At 42.1% G+C, this 18,528-nt stretch overlaps 1 protein-coding gene across 3 annotated transcripts; it reads left to right on the top strand.

Moving 5' to 3' along the window:
- The first annotated feature begins 692 nt into the window (after positions 1 to 692).
- asip2b (agouti signaling protein, nonagouti homolog (mouse) 2b) lies at positions 693 to 13,504 on the top strand. 3 transcript variants are annotated; one of them, XM_049012559.1, is made up of 4 exons: positions 693 to 1,330; positions 9,449 to 9,570; positions 10,789 to 10,871; positions 11,668 to 13,504. In XM_049012559.1, exons 2-4 carry the CDS (start codon positions 9,459 to 9,461, stop codon positions 11,833 to 11,835), a joined length of 363 nt encoding a protein of 120 aa, XP_048868516.1. In that variant the 5' UTR covers positions 693 to 1,330; positions 9,449 to 9,458; the 3' UTR covers positions 11,836 to 13,504. The 3 variants fall into 3 exon arrangements, with proteins under 3 accessions (XP_048868516.1, XP_048868514.1, XP_048868513.1); XM_049012557.1 differs by lacking the exon at positions 693 to 1,330 and adding an exon at positions 8,906 to 9,348; XM_049012556.1 differs by lacking the exon at positions 693 to 1,330 and having other exon boundaries at positions 8,906 to 9,570.
- Positions 13,505 to 18,528: the final 5,024 nt, after the last annotated feature.

An 18,528-nucleotide genomic window follows, 5' to 3' on the forward strand; every position in this document is an offset into this window, starting at 1 on the left:
CAGTGCACGCTGGTTGTGACTTTGGTCCCTGGTGAAGCTCGTAGACTCTCAGGGCAGTTCAGAGTCATTGACTCCCCTGGTCTTCTTCACACTCATGGGGAACACCCTGTAGTCCGCACACAAAGGTATCACACTAATAAAAAACATACCCTGCGTGGTACTTGGTTATACTTGCCTGATCCCCATCCCAGTGCGCTTATGGTGCAGCCTGAAATAACTAACTCCTAAATGCACCCGGTTTTGTTTATGCATATTTTGAAGCATCTAATTTGCCCCAGATGGAAGCACAAGGGAGTCTGAATCCAGGTCGCTATGCCTATTTCGGTTTAGACTCAGGGAAACACTTCTCATCAAGGTTGCCCACATCGCCTGCAGCTTAAGTTTAACTTCAAAGAAGTGCCTGAGCTGATCGCTACGGACCTTGGGATACCGCAACTGAAATAATCCCTGAAATGTTCCTAGAGATTTGGAGGATTATGTTAAATGTACCATTAAATGGTTGCTGGCAAAATAATAAGTGATGAAGAAGAGGGCTGTGGTATGTGAATTCTACACAAGGTAAAAACTCCCTTTCTGGAGCCATTCCCTGTATTTCTTATATGCAGCCTGTAACCGGGGTGATTTCACAAAATAAGAGGACTGCCTTGCTGCTGTTGCCCCCCCCCCCCCCCCCCCCCCCATGATTAAATAAGTGGGATTCTTAGATGTTTACGAAAATACAAATGGCGAAATGGTATTGTATTTCGAATAATTTTCAGGGGGGCTAAAACTAAAATCAGGAAAGTTGAAGCATCCCCCCCCTTAAATGAGGTCTGGATCCACATGCGCGTCTAACACATCTGAATTAAATAATGAGACTGATTTAAGTAACAGCTGAGATTGTTTCATGTGAGATTTGGATAATCGCTGGCCTCTCTGAACTCCGGAACATACCTCAGAGGTTCCAGCGCTTCCTGATCCCGCTTTAAAAATGCGGGCTGACTGCTGGCGCTCGAGAACCTCCTTAATTACCCTGCGAGAAGCCTCATCTGCAGCGGGACATGCTCCTGTCTGGTGGAAGAACAGGAGTGATCGCTTGGAAGACCCACATCTTTTCTTCTTCATTTCTTCCCCGGTTACTTCAAAGCGTTAGACCTGTATTTGGTGAGAATTTCATTTACCGCCCCCTCCCCTTTCCAAGTGTACTAATTGCTTATGGCCAGCAGGGGGTCCCAAACGTCAGGGGGGCCCTGCGCAAATGGTTTGAGTGGTGATAAACACCGCTGGTTTCCAGGGAATCCACAAGGCACAAGCAACCTTAGAAAGAATATCTCTCCAAAGCCTCAGGAATGTAAGTCAAGGCATAATGTAGGTGTAATTTTATCCTCTTTGAATTTAGTAATTAATTGTCATTGTTGACACACCACAGCACACAGTGCACAACAACGAAATGTGTTCTCTGCATTTAACCCATATGTGACAATGTGACATAGCAGGGGGCAGCTAATTCAGCACCGGGGGAGCAGTGCTTGGGGGCAGTATCTTGCTCAGGGTACCTTCACTGGTTCCTTGCTGGTCAGGGATTCAAACCTGCAATCTTTCAATTACAAGTACCCTTCCCTAACAATCTTTGGGAAATTTCAGTGGTCCAGCAGTATTGATAATAGTCATTCCCAGAAAAATAAATAAGTAATGGGTGAAAGAGAGCCAAGCAGGTGTAGTTAGGCACGTGGAAACTAGGATGAGCAAATGGCAGCAGAATTACAGATCATAAATTAGCCTGCATGTCGCATATTTAGGCCCAATTTTGTAATGAATGCATTCTGCTCATGTCATAAGACTTTTTGGATGGTTTCTGAAAATGAAGCAGCCACTATGGGGACTGTTTTGTCAGCACACAGGACTATGCTGAGTGTGTGACTGGGTACATTAGCACTTGTGTTGACGGTATCATGCCCACCACACAAGTCAGAAAGTTCCCCAACCGGAAGCCCTGGATTAGCAATCAGGTACGACACATGCTGCGTACTCGCTCTCTTGCATTTAGATCAGGGAATGAGATGGAGTACAAGGCTGAAAAGTACGGACTGAGGAAAGCCATCAGAGAGGCCAAGAGGCAGTACAGAGAGAAGCAGGATGACTTCTATTCTTCTGCTCCCACCTGGCAAACAAAGACTCCTACATCAGGATGCTCTTTGTCGATTACAGCTCCGCCTTCATCACGGTCATCCCCCACAAACTCACCTACAAACTTACCACACTCGGCCTGCAACCCACTCTCTGTGACTGGCTCCTGGACTTTTTGACTGGCAGACCTCAGTCTGTCAGGATCGGTAACAGGACTTCAGCCAGCATCACCGCAAACACTGGCATCCCACAGGGTTGTGTCCTCAGCCCCATCCTCTACACTCTGTTCACCCACGACTGCGTCGCCTCCCACAAAGGCAACATCATCCTGAAGTTCGCACATGACACCGCAGTGATCGGTCACTGGAGGGGACGAAGCGGCCTACAGGAGAGAGGTGGCCGGTCTGGTGTCATGGTGTGAGGACAGCAACCTCACCCTCAACAGAGACAAGACAAAGGAGATGATAGTGGACATGAGGAAGAGGAGGAGGCCTCATCAGCTACTGTTCATCTGGGAGCTTGAAGTGGAGCGGGTGAGCAGCTTTAAGTACCTGGGCGTCCACATCAGTGAGGACCTCACCTGGGCACTGAACACTACACAGCTGGAAGAAGGCTCAACAGTGGCTGCACTTCCCGAGGAGGCTGAGGAAGTTTGGTATGTCAACCAGGATCCTCAGCAACTTCTACAGCTGCATTGTGGAGAGCACACTGACCAACTGCATCACTGTGTGGTACGGCAGCAACTACAGCTATGGACTGCAGACGCCTGCAGAGTGGTGAAGACTGCGGAGAAGATCATCAGGACTCTGCTGCCCTCTTTGCAGAGCAGCTAGAGTCAAACCTCGTTACTACGTACAAGACGGGATATCAAAAACATGTACGTTATAAGCATAGAACGTTGTAACCACTTAGTGCAAGATGGATGAAAGAACTCACGAAATATCTATGTAAATGATAAAACTTTAATAGAGCAGACCCTTAAATTGACTACAAAACAAACAAACCCATTATTACTTGTTAAATAATTCGACAAAGCTCAATTTGGATCCTTGAAATTTTCCTTAAATTACTTACGATTACTTAATGCCGGCCGGCGATAAACGGCAACAAAAATACACAACGGCTGGTCAAAATGGATTTTTAAAATAAACATTCGTATCCAAATTGGCATTTGGCCTGAAAATATTAATGAAATATTGGTCAAATTAAATCAAGATAAATGTGGATTGTCGGGCGAAGATCAAGTAGATACAGGTAGATGTAGCGACACAAGTTGTGGTGGGCAGGGAGAGCGCTGTACGTTGTAACGATGGTAGGTTTTCGTATTTTCTCTAGAAATTTGGATGTTGTATCGAAGTTTACGCTGTAAGGGTGTACGCTGTAAACAATGGCTGCTATTGGAATAATACATAGGCTAAAAACGGGAATTAGAAACCTGTACATTGAAAAGGTGAAAACGTTGTATCCGGGGTACGTAGTAACGAGGTTCGACTGTACCACCGCAGAGTCCAGAGGAGAGCTACCTCCATCCTCAAAGACCCCACACACCCCCAACACGGACTGGTCACACTTCGGCCCTCAGTAGGGAGGTACAGAAGTGTGAAATATAGAATCTCCTGACTTAACAACTCCTTCTTCCCCACTGCCATCAGACTCCTTAACAGCCGGTTATCATACTACCATACTACCATACCATACTACCTCATACTGTAATTTTTGCACATTAAGCTCTTTTGCACATTACACTTCAAAGTATTTCTTTTCTATTTTTTCTATTATATTGTACCTCGGCATTTTGTGTGGACAGCGAAGGCAGAATTTCATTGCACAGAGAAATACACTTTTCTACTGTACATATGACAATAAACGCTTTGAATCTTGAATCGTAAATGTGGAAAATTTCCCTCAAGCCAGGGGAATGAGTTGCTCAAAGTCACACGGTACGAGGTACAGTACGTGTAATAATGACGATTAACGTCCTTTGACGGCTCCCTTGTAGTGTGTGCTCCATGTATATACACCCTGGAAAGCTTATTTATTGTAGTAAATCCCCTGATAAAACAAGCATGAACTTCGTTTTTATTGAAAAAGATTTAAAACCATGTAAAAACATGATGATTTAGAGTTGCGGGACTTTTTATTCAACTGAAAGACTTTGGTTTAAGTCCTAAGACAAGTTCTCAGTGTCTATACCGGTTCAATATCTCGATGTATTAGACCCTGATTGCTTTATTTAGAATCTTCCAACAGCTTATTTTGTATTCATATACATGAAAAGTATGAAAGCAGCAGTGGCTTTTACCCGCAAAACCTTCTAAGACCAATTGATCTAGATTTTTGTGCTATGCTAGCCTATTAAAAAACATTTACCGATAAACAACGGGTAAATTAACGAAGGAATTAAAAAAGCTTCACATGTGTATCTGGCTATTTACGCATCATTATAATAGGTTCTGGAATACATTTATTCATTATAAAGAGGGCTATGGAACGGGGGCACGTAATGCAGTGCGGATATCTCAGTTTATGGCGTGTAACATTATTAACATTCTTCCATTAACTGCAAGCATGCCTTCTAAAACACAAATACTTTGTGTTTTTAAATATATAATTTTATTTATTTATTCTTTTGAGTGATCACGCTGGAAAATGGCGCACAACAAAAGTTCTTTTATTTTTCTCAGGCATATTAATTATAAGCCACTTGGTTAGGCTCTTGAATTTCAAACAGGTTCCTGAATGAGGATTCTCAAGGGTTCTGATCAGATGGGCACGTGATTTGGATTCAGTTGTATAAGATGCATTGAGATGCATTGAGAATTATGGTCCACATACCTTCACAGACACAGACGTTATTATATAGGTAGACCATTATATAGGCAATGAAAACATCTATCCTGTCAGGGTCAGCATCCGTCTGACACTACGCGTCATGTCTCTACCCCATTTGGCCAGCAGGTGTCACTGGCTATCCTGCCTTTTCACTCCCCTGTCTAACCCTTGTGTGTTTCCCCTGCTCTTCGGATTGATGCATAGCTCAAGGGATTGAGTATGTGGCACAGAGGTTGTGACCGTGCCTTCTTGGGTTTGAGGCTAACCTGTGAGACTGAAATTTCAACCCCTGTATTAGCTTAAATTATATAATCTTGTTTTGTTTGACTCTTCTGCCGGCCCCTGGAGGATGGGCCCCCCCTTTGGGTCTGGTTCCTCCCAAGGTTTCTTCCTCTTAGGGAGTTTTTCCTTGCCACCATTGCCTTTGGCTTACTCAATGGGGGGTCTTTACGTGGCAGAAATGTAAAGCGCATTGAGACAATGTAATGTTGTGATAATGCGCTATATAAATAAAATTGCATTGCATTGCATTGCTAACCTCACCTGTTCTGTTTGTTTATTGATTTTTCTGTTTTTCCTAGCATTTATTTTCCATATTAGTTTTCTTGTCCTAGGTTTTCCCTTTTTGTGTTCTGTTCTGTTCCTTTCTGGATCGTTTTAATTATCATTGTGTCCTATTCCTAGTGTTTTATTCTCAGTTAATGTTACTTGTTGATTGTTTTGTTCTGTCCTGTGCCCTGTGTTGATCGGTTAATTGATTATGTCTTACACCTGTTCCTTGTTTGCCCCAGTTTTCTGTGTATTTAAGTGCCTGCCCTGCTTTGTTCTCCAGTGAGGGATTGTATTAGGTGTTGCGCATGCTGCTCTGTTTGGTTTCCCTAGTTGTGTTGAGGTATGGTTTCTTTGGTTTGTGGTTTCCCTGTTTTTGTTTTGACCCCTCGTGGTCCTGTTATTTTGAGCTTTTTCCGAGTGTTTTGTCTAATACAATAAACTCTTGTTTGTCTCTGAGCTGAAAGTGGATCGTCACCTCCTTTTCCTGCCTGCACCTTGCCCCAGGTCCAAAACCTATCCTTCCAAACAGGCCCATGTCCAGAAATAAAATTTCTGGGTGCTCCCCTTGGGTTTCCTCACACAATCAAAAAGCATGCTGGGGTTAATTGGAGTTACCATATTGCCCTTAAGTGTGTGTGTGTTGGCGCCCCATCCTGGGTTGTTCCCTGCCATGTGCCCATAGACTCAGGTACAGACTCGGCCACCGGCCAGTGGGCGTCAAACACCCCCCCAGCACCAGAGCAAGCTCCTGGTCTCCCCAGTTGGGACAAGGTAACATTATCCTTGCCCTTTTCATTCATGGTGGGATTTCTGTAAAAAACCTAGGACCATTTTGCCTTGGGAGACCCTATCACAGACAGCAGCCCCCACCAACATAGCTCCTAGGATCACACGAACCCCTCCAGCACAAAAAGGGAGCGATTCATGGAGATTACAATCTGTAATGGTACGCGATGAAAAGCTTTCTGGATAACATTGGTGCAAAATATTATCTTGAGGCATGTTGCAGGGTCTGTTGCGTAAGGGTGTGACATTCATGAACGATTCTTTCACAGAGAATGAGTCCCTTACTGCACCCATACACACATGTTCACTTCTCTGCAGAAGTTTCTTCTTTTCATTCTTCTGCTTGCCCTCACTAATATTACATGAATGCTGCTTCCCCCTCTATTATGGCCAGTCGGAGCCACTGCGGCATGTAAGGGCATGCTATAAGAAAGCACATGATTGGCTGGAAACTAAACCTGGGATTGAATGTACCTGCCTATTCTCTAATTCACCCACTCACTCACCTTTTCCATTCTTTGGGTCTATCATTCTTGTTCTGAATGAGTCGGTGAGTGAGTCGGTGAACAAGAGACTCAAATAAGCTTCCATCCCTCGCTTGTGACTGAAACACAACATCTGGTGTAGTACATAGCCTACATGTGCAGTGACTTCCCATATGGTGAAGCTAAATTTTACAGATGCAACATTTTCATAATTTAAACATTTGTACCAAGGACCGTTAGCGTTTGGACACCGTTAGCTATGTGATTAACTGTTCGGTTTGCATTTTCAACAAACAGGAGTAACTAAGGTACAATGGTGCCAAGACTGTGATTATAATCCAGTAACAAGTATTATGTTTCTTACATGACTTTTTGATGGTATTCAGGTTACTGCTTAACACAACTTAGGCTACCTCCGCTTACTAAACAAGTCTTCCTGTTCAAGTAGTACAGGCTAAAACCATGGGTTCCTTTAAATCAGAGCTAGATGAGATTTTAACAACTCTGAGCTATTAGTTCTCCCCAGAGGAGCTTGATGTTCTTATATTGTAAATGCTAGCCTATTTTTAACGTATCGGGAAGAAAAGGGTTTCAGATTTATTTTATGCAGCTAGTGCCACTGAATGAGTTGGTGAACGAATTGGAACAATCTTTAGGTGAAATTAATCAAACAAAAATCAATTTTGCCCATCTTTGAGGGGAGAATGGAGATAGTGACATCCCTCCCATGTTTGAAAAGTACATCGCTCATGTGTATGTAATTTAAGGGATTAACAGGATTTGGGGTCATTTCCCCTAAAGCATATATTTCACGGTCCGTCGCAATGATGCATCTGTTAAGCATTGGAGACGGCAGATTTTCTGTTTTATCTTGAGACAAGCCGCCAGTAAACTAGTTACGATGGCCTTTGCTATAAATGAATAAATATGCGTGGCGATTCTGACGTGTTGACATTATGCAATTAATTATAATTTTACGCATTCGAAGAACTGAAAATATACCTTTGCATGGAAAATGTTTTATGAATTAGGCCTAAGCGCTCGTCATGCGTAGAAACTATGCGGTCCGAAGGGACGGGGTTATAAAAAAATGAAAGTTGTGGAAAATACACAGAAAACAACTCCCCCCGAGCTGATCCTACGTATTCTTGTGATAAGTGTAAGATGTACAGTAAGTGGGCATTCCCAAATTTTTGGTCTAAAATGTTACATTGAGAAAACGCCATGAATTTTTGTTTGCGGACAATTAATAATAGTTAATTTACTTTTATCGGTCCACATACGGATAACAATGAATTGTTGCAATGCTAGAAAGGTCTTGTGAGAGAAGTTATTAGGCCTATAACTGTCGTGTCCTTCCATAACACAACTTTAACAATTCAGGAGCAGACGGCATAGATGCAGTGTCATCTATTTGTCTTTGGAACTGTGACGGTTTATAACAGCCGGACTTTTAATCAAAATGAAACACAACATCAGGTCTGCTTCCGCTTACTAAACAATCCCCATTAGCATTCACATATATTACAATAATGTACGTAGTTACAAGATAAATAGATCGCCTGAAAGTTATGTCGCCTGAAAGTGTATAATTGGTAAATACGCTTTCTGCTTATTCCAGAACAGAACTGAGAATGGATTTTTCTTAAAGGTTTAACACCGTGCATTTTGTGTGCCCCTTACGAAAAAGAAGTATATTTACGTGTAAATTTAAATTTTGTAAGTATACGCTCAGTAGACTTCTTATGTACTTAACAGAGATATACTAAACAAGGTCTGATTTAACTATATCTGGCTTAAACTGTATGTATTGAGAAAATTCTAGCTTATACGTAAAATGTATTTTATCTTTAATTTTGGCATTCAGAACAATATATTTGTTCACTTTGAGTAGCTAAGAGAAAAAACTCTAAGTATGTTTTGCAAATTTTTAATAGTGCAATGTATACATGTAGTCATATAGCTACTGTGCTGTTTGTAGCAATTTCAGGTACAAATTTACAAATATCTAATATTACTAAATAAATACACTTAAAATCCATCCATCCATTTTCCAAACCGCTTATCCTACTGGGTCGCGGGGGGTCTGGAGCCTATCCCGGAAGCAATGGGCACGAGGCAGGGAACAACCCAGGATGGGGGGGCAGCCCATCGCATGGCCACTTAAAATATATACTTTAATAAACTAATAGTGGGCCAATTTAGTCCCAACAAGTATACTTAATAAAATTAACTTTAAGTATATTTTTTTTTAGTATGGGGCAGCACACAAATTAAGTTACAGTATTAAAAGCTGTCTAACACACGTGCAACATCCGGATTTACAATTGCCTCCTTAGATATCCTAGGACCGTATCATACTATACGGGTTATTAGTTTTCTCATAAAGTGGACTGGCGGGTTTAACGGCACCAGTCCTGCCTCCGTCCGCACTACGACTGAAGCTCGCAGTTATCTGGGTTTACACGTTACAAGTGGGCGGAGGATCGACTTCTCTTATACGAACCGTGAAAACAATCTTATCCTTGAGGCTGCAGCTCGATAAAATTAGTGTCTGTGTACTGTATATTGATTTTGTCTGGGAAAGGTGAACCGCTTCATTGCTTTGCTAATATGGCATTGACTTTCCGTCTGTTTCTATATGTTTTTATGTATTTTTTTAATAATGTTAGTAACTTGCTTAGCAGATCTCCCGGGATGTTGCGCTTCATGCTGTGCGCCTTTTTCCTTCTGCACCCCGCGGTACGCCCGCACGAGGCTGGTAAACCTGCCAACGCCGATTTGTTAGATGCTGCAGCAGTGCAGGCAGGTGAGTAATTTTTAATCTTCTCATTAATTTAATAGGTTGATACATTTTCCAATAATACGGTGTAATATGTAATGTATGAATATTATAGTTCGTTTTTTTAGATCTACATCGACTAAAATCCAATTGATTGGAAACAATTTCTTTTATACCTATGATGTATTCACACACATGCGCACACATACACACACATGTACTGTATAATATGATATCCGTCCTGTAGTCGATTTCCAGTTGGGCTGTCTAAAGGCAAAGAAGTTTCCTTGTATCTCTCACTTGGGGATAAAAATTTGGCCCCAGCTTGTATTTGTGAGGGTATTTGCTTGGTTTTTATCCTCAACAAAGGCCACAAGGTTAATATAGGTTAATTTATGTTAACCATCCACTAGACTTTGGGAATTTATCTGCAACAGTGACATAGCTTGAAATGTTGTTTGGTGTAAGGCTTCCATCACCGCGATCGTTTGATGATGCATCTTTGATCTGCGTGTGACTCGTGCGCTGTTCTGTATACGGCAAGTCTGCTGTGATTCTCAGCAAAGGCTCTGGATTATCAAAAACGCAGTCAGAATTAGCAGTTAAAGAGTGCAGATGAACTGAAATATATTTAATAATCAATAATCAAGTGTCGACGGACAAATTATAGTCCTCATTTGCTTTGCTTTACACAACTAGTGTGTGGCTCACTCAGGTCCGATAGGCTGGCTGTACCGGCGGGTCTCGCGATAGTCATGTGACCAGCATGACACCCCGGGGCAGGACACATAGGAGAGATTACTCGAGGGAGCCTAGCCAACCAATTAATTTAGCTTATTTTACATTTTGCACACCATGTGCACCTGCCTACCATCATTCACACTCCGTCATGGGGTTCTCGCGTGATTATTCTGGCTTAATTAATTAAATCAACATAAAACTAATCCGTATCAGAAAATGAATCAGATTACATTGAATCAGAATTTTAAAAGCCAAGTAATGCTCGGGCTTCCGCAACGTAAAGTGTTTTTTGTCTCACTTATTTCATATGCGGTGACCTCATACCGCTTTTTAAAGATGGTGGTGTTGATGATACTTCGAGCAGAGCTCCGTAATGTTTCCCAGCATGCAAAGCCATAAAGGCGAGAAGGGTTACCTGCCATTGTGCATAAACAGCTTTATTCTGACCTGCGTCTTTTATTGTGTAAGTGGGGAACGGCTGTAACTGATGTTGTTTCACAATAGGAGATTTGAACTTGAAGAGAACAAAGTCGAGAACATTGTTTGCCAGGAGAGGAGTTCAGGAAAAGCACAGCATTCAAACTCTGGTAGGCATTCCATCGCCACGGCGACCCCACTGTGTCTCCATGATGTCTGCATCATATTGCCACGGCGACCCCACTGTGTCTCCATGATGTGTCCATCATATCGCCATGGTGACTCCACTGTCTCCATGGCACCTCCATCATATCTCCATGGTGACCCCACTGTATCCCCATAACGTCTCCATCATTATTCCATAACGTGCCTGCTGTAACTCCACACTCTGTATCTCTCTAGTTCAAAATATGTACTGTTGAGATGAAAGGGGTCTTTGAACCATGCAAGAACAATTACAGTTAAAATGGGAAATACGCACAGTGCTGTAACCTCAGAAACAGATCCTAGTCAGAACTAGCAGCAGTGATTTATGTGTTTTTTTTTAGGTTTGGAGATAGATGCCTTTCATCATGTCCAAACCATAAATTTTACGCAGCCAGTCGTGAACTATTTCTGTAGGATTTCAGTTATGTGATGGACACACATTCGGTCTACTGGACGTGAATTAGCCAGTCGCCTTATCACTGTCAAATCCACTATATTTTATTTCTCTATAAATATTTCTTCAAATTTTGCTTAAAATCCATGTGCCAATCGATGCTTTGTAACTAGTATTGGTTTAGAAATTTAGTTTAGAGCTTCTTCACCTTCAGAGTAATAAGTTCCAGGAAGTTGCTTTGTGGTAAATCGTCAGCCCTCCTTCGAGACGAACGTGTTGACCTGAACCCTTTAATGAATGCTAAAGATGGGGCTGAGATTCCGCTGTAGGTCTCCCGGTGACGCTTTCGCCCCATTCTCTGCCAGAAGCCCAAGCTGGCCCCGCCCCCTGCCCTGGAGCGCTGCTCGCATGTGACGGAGAGCTGTGGCCCCCACCTGAACTGCTGTCACCCCTGTGCCACGTGCCGCTGCCACTTCTTCAACTCCATCTGCTACTGTTGGAGGCTGAGCCAGCACTGCATCAAGAAGGGATAGACGCACACCACCAGGGGGCGCACTCCCGCACAGACACACATGAGGCATGCTCGCACTCTCAAGGACGGGTGCACGCACATGGATACTCACCGGCACTCATGAGAGCACGCGCGCACCCCCACTTACACAGGCGCTCACCGGCGCCCCCTATCTGACATGTTTACCACTGATTGACATTGACCCAACCAGTGAAAAGAAAAAAGTGCTCTTTTTAATATAGCATTTTCCTACATTTAGTACACCTCTATTATGATTTTGTATTTTAGACGTATGTTAAATGTATTAAATCTATAACAGCTATCGTAATGATGAAAGCAGGAGAGGGGCTGTTGAACCTTTGATCAATCAAGAGTATAAAAAGAATGTTCTGGAAGACTTTTGAGGACGAGTGAGTCATTACTAGGACAAGTAAACCAGTAATGTCATCATGAGGCTGACCAGAGGCCCATGTAAAGGGGAAAGTTATAATCACTATGCATACGCATATATGTTCTGTTGTGTTTGTTTATTTTCTGACATGTCAGTCTTTTGTGGTGAGTTTGTTCACATGAAGCAAACACAAGCCACACCAAACATGATTACACAATTCGGCAAGACAGCCAGGAATGTGCTCATTATTTCAGAGTTAACTTCCTTGCTTGGGCTGAATGTTGAAATGATGATCTACAGATGGTTATGGTCTTAATCACAGAAAGAAGCTAAGCAGCTAAATTTCAGCATTTTACTACAGGAACTTGGAACAATTAAGCAAATTCAAAACATGGCGTAGAAGTAGGCCAAGAGCCTTGTTTTTGAAATGGTTCTAATCAAAATCGTTTTGTTTTGCAGAAATGTATAAAAGTGGTTCCTTTACATCTGAAATGCAGACGCAGCTGGACTGATGGCTAATATCGCGTGATACGCAGTACGGGGCTCTAATCATTCTGCGTCGAAAGCTAAAATGGAAAGGGAACCCTAAGTGATCCGTGAATCGGGAGTTTGTGATAGACCCAGAACCCAGAAGACTATGAATGAAAAGACAGCCTCCAACTTGTAGGATGAAAACCTGCCATAAGATAAAAATAGATAATAGTTCTTGTCCTCACTGTCCACCGTAGCCCTAAATCACTGAGGTGAGGCCCAAGACTTTGGTTTGAACATTTACATTTACAGGATTTGGCAGACGCCCTTAGCCAGAGCGACTTACATAAGTGCTTTAAGACGCTGCGATGAATTTTCCGATACTAGCTCAATAAGGACCAAAGCTATGAATACCATCTATCTGAACACTCAAACCAACAAAAAGGACAAGGACAACAAAAAGGAGACCTGCACTCAGAGCTCTGTAGGCCTGCTTGAGAGGGATCTTTAAATGGTAGGGGCTTGTAAGAGCATGTTGCCATGGAAACAGCTTTCTCCTGCAGCTGCAAACAGATCACCTTCACCAGCTAAACCGCCTGCTTAGGCACCAGGTCACCGATGTGAGGCAGTTTTGTAAATATATATGTACACATGCGTGCACACATACACATATAGACAAATATACATATAACGATGCTGATTTGTATCTCCTGACAAAAATATTGGTGTATGATATATTTTTAAATACATATTTGCATATATTTCTGTACATTATTGTCACCTTTATCTGTGTCCTTAATGATGTGTGATGATTAAAAATTCAAGGGGTTCAAGGGAGCATTTTTTAGTAGTTTGTTTTAAATACTTATTCTTCCTGGGAGCATATGAGTAACCTAAAAGCAAGGTATGCCTCTCACCACTCCGTCATTTACTGCAATTTTTTAATCGTAAATGCCTTGCGTAACCACAACATGTCCCTAGCTATCCACCTGTAAAAACATCACATTTGACAGACAGTTTGTATCATTTTGCTGGAATGTTGGGGCGTGCTGCCACCGGGGGGAGTGTGTGTGTGTGGGGGGGGGGGGGGGGATTCTATCCCTCCTGGGTGGTTCACAGTTCACTTTCCGAAACACCTGACCACACCACTCCCCTTGATTGCACCCCGTTGCCGGAATGTTCTTTCACAGGCGATAGCTGGCGTGTTTCTGCACATATTCTTTTAACGGCAGCAGGGGCCTACAGAAAATGTGCGACATTTTAAAAACTCAGCCCAGGCGTTAAACTTGCCTTAACAGAAAAATAATAAAAAACAACGTTGCCACGCATGAAAGGCCGTGGGCAGATGGCTGCAGAGCAAAGTGTCCACTGATTAGGACAAAACAACTGGATCTGCTTCTATTCATTATACATAGTTTTAATTTAACCGGGCAAATTAAGCAGGATCGTTTATCTTGGGTTAGGTCTGGTGAAATAAAATCGCGGCATTTCGTTTTAGGTCCTGTTTTCTCTTAGTAACACCAACCTAGTAATTGTTTTTAATAAATAAAATACCAGACTGCTGGGGATGGGTGCATCACGCCCAATGACCAGTTTGAGTGGATAAACCGAGGACATCCACACAAAGTCGTGGCCAGGAATCAAGTGCACAGCTCTGGATGCCCAGTTAAATCATATAGAAGTGGTGTGAGATACTACAAGATTTGGTATCGATCCGATACCAAGTAAATACAGTGCCAGTATCGATACTTTTTAATAATCAAGGTGGATGCATCATGAAATTGCTAAAGCTGAATTAATGTTTATTACCTTGAAGTGTTTTTGTGATTTTTGTATTAATTAGTTAAAACCCAGGACAGAATTTGTGCAAAGTTTATAAGTAAATAAATACTTTATTATAGAACACAAGTAACGCAAAATGCCTTTTTCTTAAATTAAGTTCACAAAATTAGAGACCCGACTTTGAAAAAAAATTTAAATGATTACTGAAAATACAAACAAAGTACAATTACAAATACAGTAAAGTGTAAACACGCTTAAAGAAATTTCCCCCATCCCCCCTGTGCAGAACAGATTAAAGGTCTTTGTTCACATTTTTCGATTTTATTACACTTCGCCTGGTACTTAGAAACTGTCCTGCCTTTGAATAAATTCCCTCAGCTTACACAGACAGCTGCAGAGCATTCAAGAGAGAAATTGAAACTAGAGTATCTCATTAAACTGGTATTAATAAATATCAATAAGAACATTATTATCGGTATTATGCATCTTGGATCAATCCACCCACCACTATCATATAGTGAGCGTGGCTCCCTCTACTGGCCGGCTGTGTGATTTCATCCCTCATAGACTTCATGAGGTAAGTGACTGTCCAGAGGAAAGATTCTGGCGATACTGTAGCTGAAGTATCAGTCCTGGATAACGCAAACACTGTGTAATTAAACAACACTGCAAATAAATATAACTTATAAGAAAAGCTACTAAATAAAGACGTTTGATATTAATCATACATCATCTGGGGAGGTGATTTGCATCTATTAGGTGTTTGAGGGGGGTGACCATGTTGCATCTTGTGTCCTTCACAGTTTAATGTAAAGGAACCAGAAATACAATTACATCTCTTTCGTTTTATTTTGTAGAAACACAACAAGAACTGGGGCCTGATTTAAGGTAGCCCCATTTAAATGGGTTCCATCTTTGTTCGTTTGCATTTACCCCAGACAACCTTAAGTCCGGCAAGTTAAGCAAGAATTCCTGTTTTGCAATACAGGGCCCTGGTCAAGGAATAGTTAGTGACATCATAACCTCGTAATCTGATGGGAATCTGCTTAGCAAAGCAGGTTAGAAGAAGTAAACAGTTAAGAACATCGTATAATGTCAAATGAAAGGCACACAAAGTCATAGGATACTTCAGAGGGTTCATTGGAAGTTTAACTGAGTTGGTTTCTTTGTTTATGTTCTCAGTTCACATTGTCCTTAACCACATGTGCATGTTCCTGTGTGTGTGTGTTTCAATTAGCCCCCAACCACTTGCAACTATTAAATGAGGAAAAAAAAAGAAAAAAATGAAACTTCACAATGCCAATTCTGCAGGAATTCAATTTACCACAGAACTCCAAATTAAACTTCAGTGAGGCAGTTACATTTTACAAGATCCTGTTGCTTGTTTGCCAGTCTGCTGATGCAGAGAATCTTACAGTCAGCAGCTAGTAACTGCGCAGTGATTTTATTGTGAGCACAGTGGACTAAAATTTTATTAGAAACACTCTGCCTGTACGTTTTAACAGCTGTGTAAAAGAGAGGTGTTCAAACCAGGAAAAAAAAAACAAACAAACTCTGGTGTTCAGCTGAAAGCCTGTCGTAGGTTATGCAATATTGCGATGCATTATGTGCAACATATTTTCAAGTCTGTCAGCCCTAAATTCCAAACATTCTGAACGTCAAGCTCATGTGCAACAAATGACACGCTGCGTATTTAATACTCACGATTTTCAATAGGTTTTCAAAAATAGCACAGCTTCTAGTCAAACTCGTTGTTTGCTTATATCCAAAAGCTAAAAATATTGCAGGCAAAATAAATTATTAATACTGCAGTATTACTCTGTGCCAGGTGAACCCCGCCTCATGCCCTGTGCTGCCCGGGACAGACTCCAGGCTCACTGTGACCATGTAGTGGAAAAGCAGCTGTAATATGGATGAATTATTAATTCATGGTTAGGAAAGCCATGTATTGACTGGAAAGCCCTATCTGTTAGGTATGAATGAGGCTTGGAAGAACAGAAAAGTATTAAAAAAAACACACTTTATTTTATGAAGAAGCTTTTGGGCAGTTATGACTCTGTGTCTGCATCGGAAGGTTGTTGCTTCGAATCCCGTGGTGGACAGAGTGGTGGACTGAGCGAAACTATGAGTCAACGGAGACAAAAGCTTTGAGGTGAAGACTCAGCGGAGAATGTTGAATATGAAGATGCTAGCCAACAAAGGCCCGTCTATTCCCTTCAAAGGTTTATTCCAAATTACAACAGCGAGTGTCACAGTGGGTGGCACTGTGGCTTCCAACCCACCAGTGTGTCTCCTACCGTGCAGGCACACCATGACGCAGTGGCAGATGAGCGGTTATGGAAGATGGATGGATGAAAGTTATATGTCTGTATTGAGTTACTCTGAAAAAAAGGAATCGCTATGACTTGATTTAATTTTGCCAGAATTTGGAATTTTCATTCATAAGACTCAATTCTTTCTCAAGCAAACTCGGCCATGCAGCCTTAATACATATATGCAAAAGGAACAGACGACGTTGGCTCTGATAAATACCACCATCAGCAGCCAGTTAGAGACACCAGGCCACCAAAGAAACCTTGCTGGGTAGCAGTTCAAATTGGACCCAAGTGACTCGGAGGATTTTATTCGTTCCAAAAAAGCTTTATCATAGATTGCTAAATGTACAGCAATTAGATTGCTTTAATGAAACAGTGTATAAAATGTAAGGGATAAAACATGGGTTTGAAATGGACAGAAGAGTTTTGATAAAATAATGTTTATGCAGGGCTACTGTCAATCGTAACTCTAACCAAGACAAAAGAGACTCCCCAGCAAGGCAAGGGACACCAATGTAATACACACCCCCAGAGGCACACAATATTCTTTATGCTATGCCACTGTCACAGCAGCTTGGGGTCCCCCTAAAACCTGTGCACCATATCCCTTGATTATGGTTCCCTTCTCCCCACAAACACACATTTTAAACAGGATTACATGTTGTAAAGAGATCATACTGCCAGTCCCCTCGGAGGGAGAGAGAGGATCACACTTTAAAAGCACTCTATCACAGCTTGGCCCTGCCGCTGCTGTTTTTGTTTCCACCGAATGGTCCGCATTAAATGAAATCTGAGCTGGTGAGAAACAAACGGCCCATCGCGTCAACATTTCTGCCTTCCTAACACCTTCTAGGAGAAAAACAATACTGCGGAATGCATCTTAGGACAAGTCCGCTTACAAAAAAAAAAAGTGTCACCGAAACATTTACATGACACACTGGGGCATGGCTGCCGGGAGGGGCTGGACTGAAAACGAATCCTCAATCCTTCGACAGCAGGATACGTGCATAAAGAAGCAAGTTACGGTTGGCTCTGGCCTACGGACACCCTGCCTGCCGGTTATATTTCAACACCACCAGTAGGAGGCCAATGTGTCGAAACTTATGGAGAGAGAAGGAACGTGGCATTTTCAGGCGATGTCAGCTCTAGCTGCTGGTTTCTGTGATGGATGACATGATCTACCCTGGAGCTCTGCCTCCCGTCACCATTAAACAATGCTTTTATCATTGTAAACAAGCTGTCAAAGAACATTCACAGGCAAGAAAACAAGAACATGGGGGATAGTATCCCTACTAGTAATGATGTTTCTGCTTGATATACTATGTTCTGCTAGACCACTACTGTAGACTGGGAAATGCGGTCTTCTGTCAGGTGGTTACTCGGTGTATTTCTGGCACGTTTTTTGCATTGCATCATTTACCTTCCCCGGTCATACAATACGAGTTATATGGAAATTCCTTCAAGCTTACATTAGCACTATCCCACCTGGGATTTAACGGGGACATCGCTGTCATTAGCTAGTAAATATTCTTTTGACCAAATTCAAGGACTCGGTGTCCGGACATCATTAATATTAGTTTCAAACGCGATATAATACTCATAAACAAACAGTGACTCATGGACAATTTACGGAATCTATTAAAGCCCATGTTATAGTGTTGATTTCAATTCGTACGACTGGGCATGCGCAAAGACGGTAGCAGCGGAGGACGTCGCGGTACGTATGACGTACATGATGTGCGTGCCGTGCGTCCGC

This window comes from Brienomyrus brachyistius, chromosome 4 (assembly GCF_023856365.1).
Source record: "Brienomyrus brachyistius isolate T26 chromosome 4, BBRACH_0.4, whole genome shotgun sequence".
NCBI lineage: Eukaryota > Metazoa > Chordata > Actinopteri > Osteoglossiformes > Mormyridae > Brienomyrus > Brienomyrus brachyistius.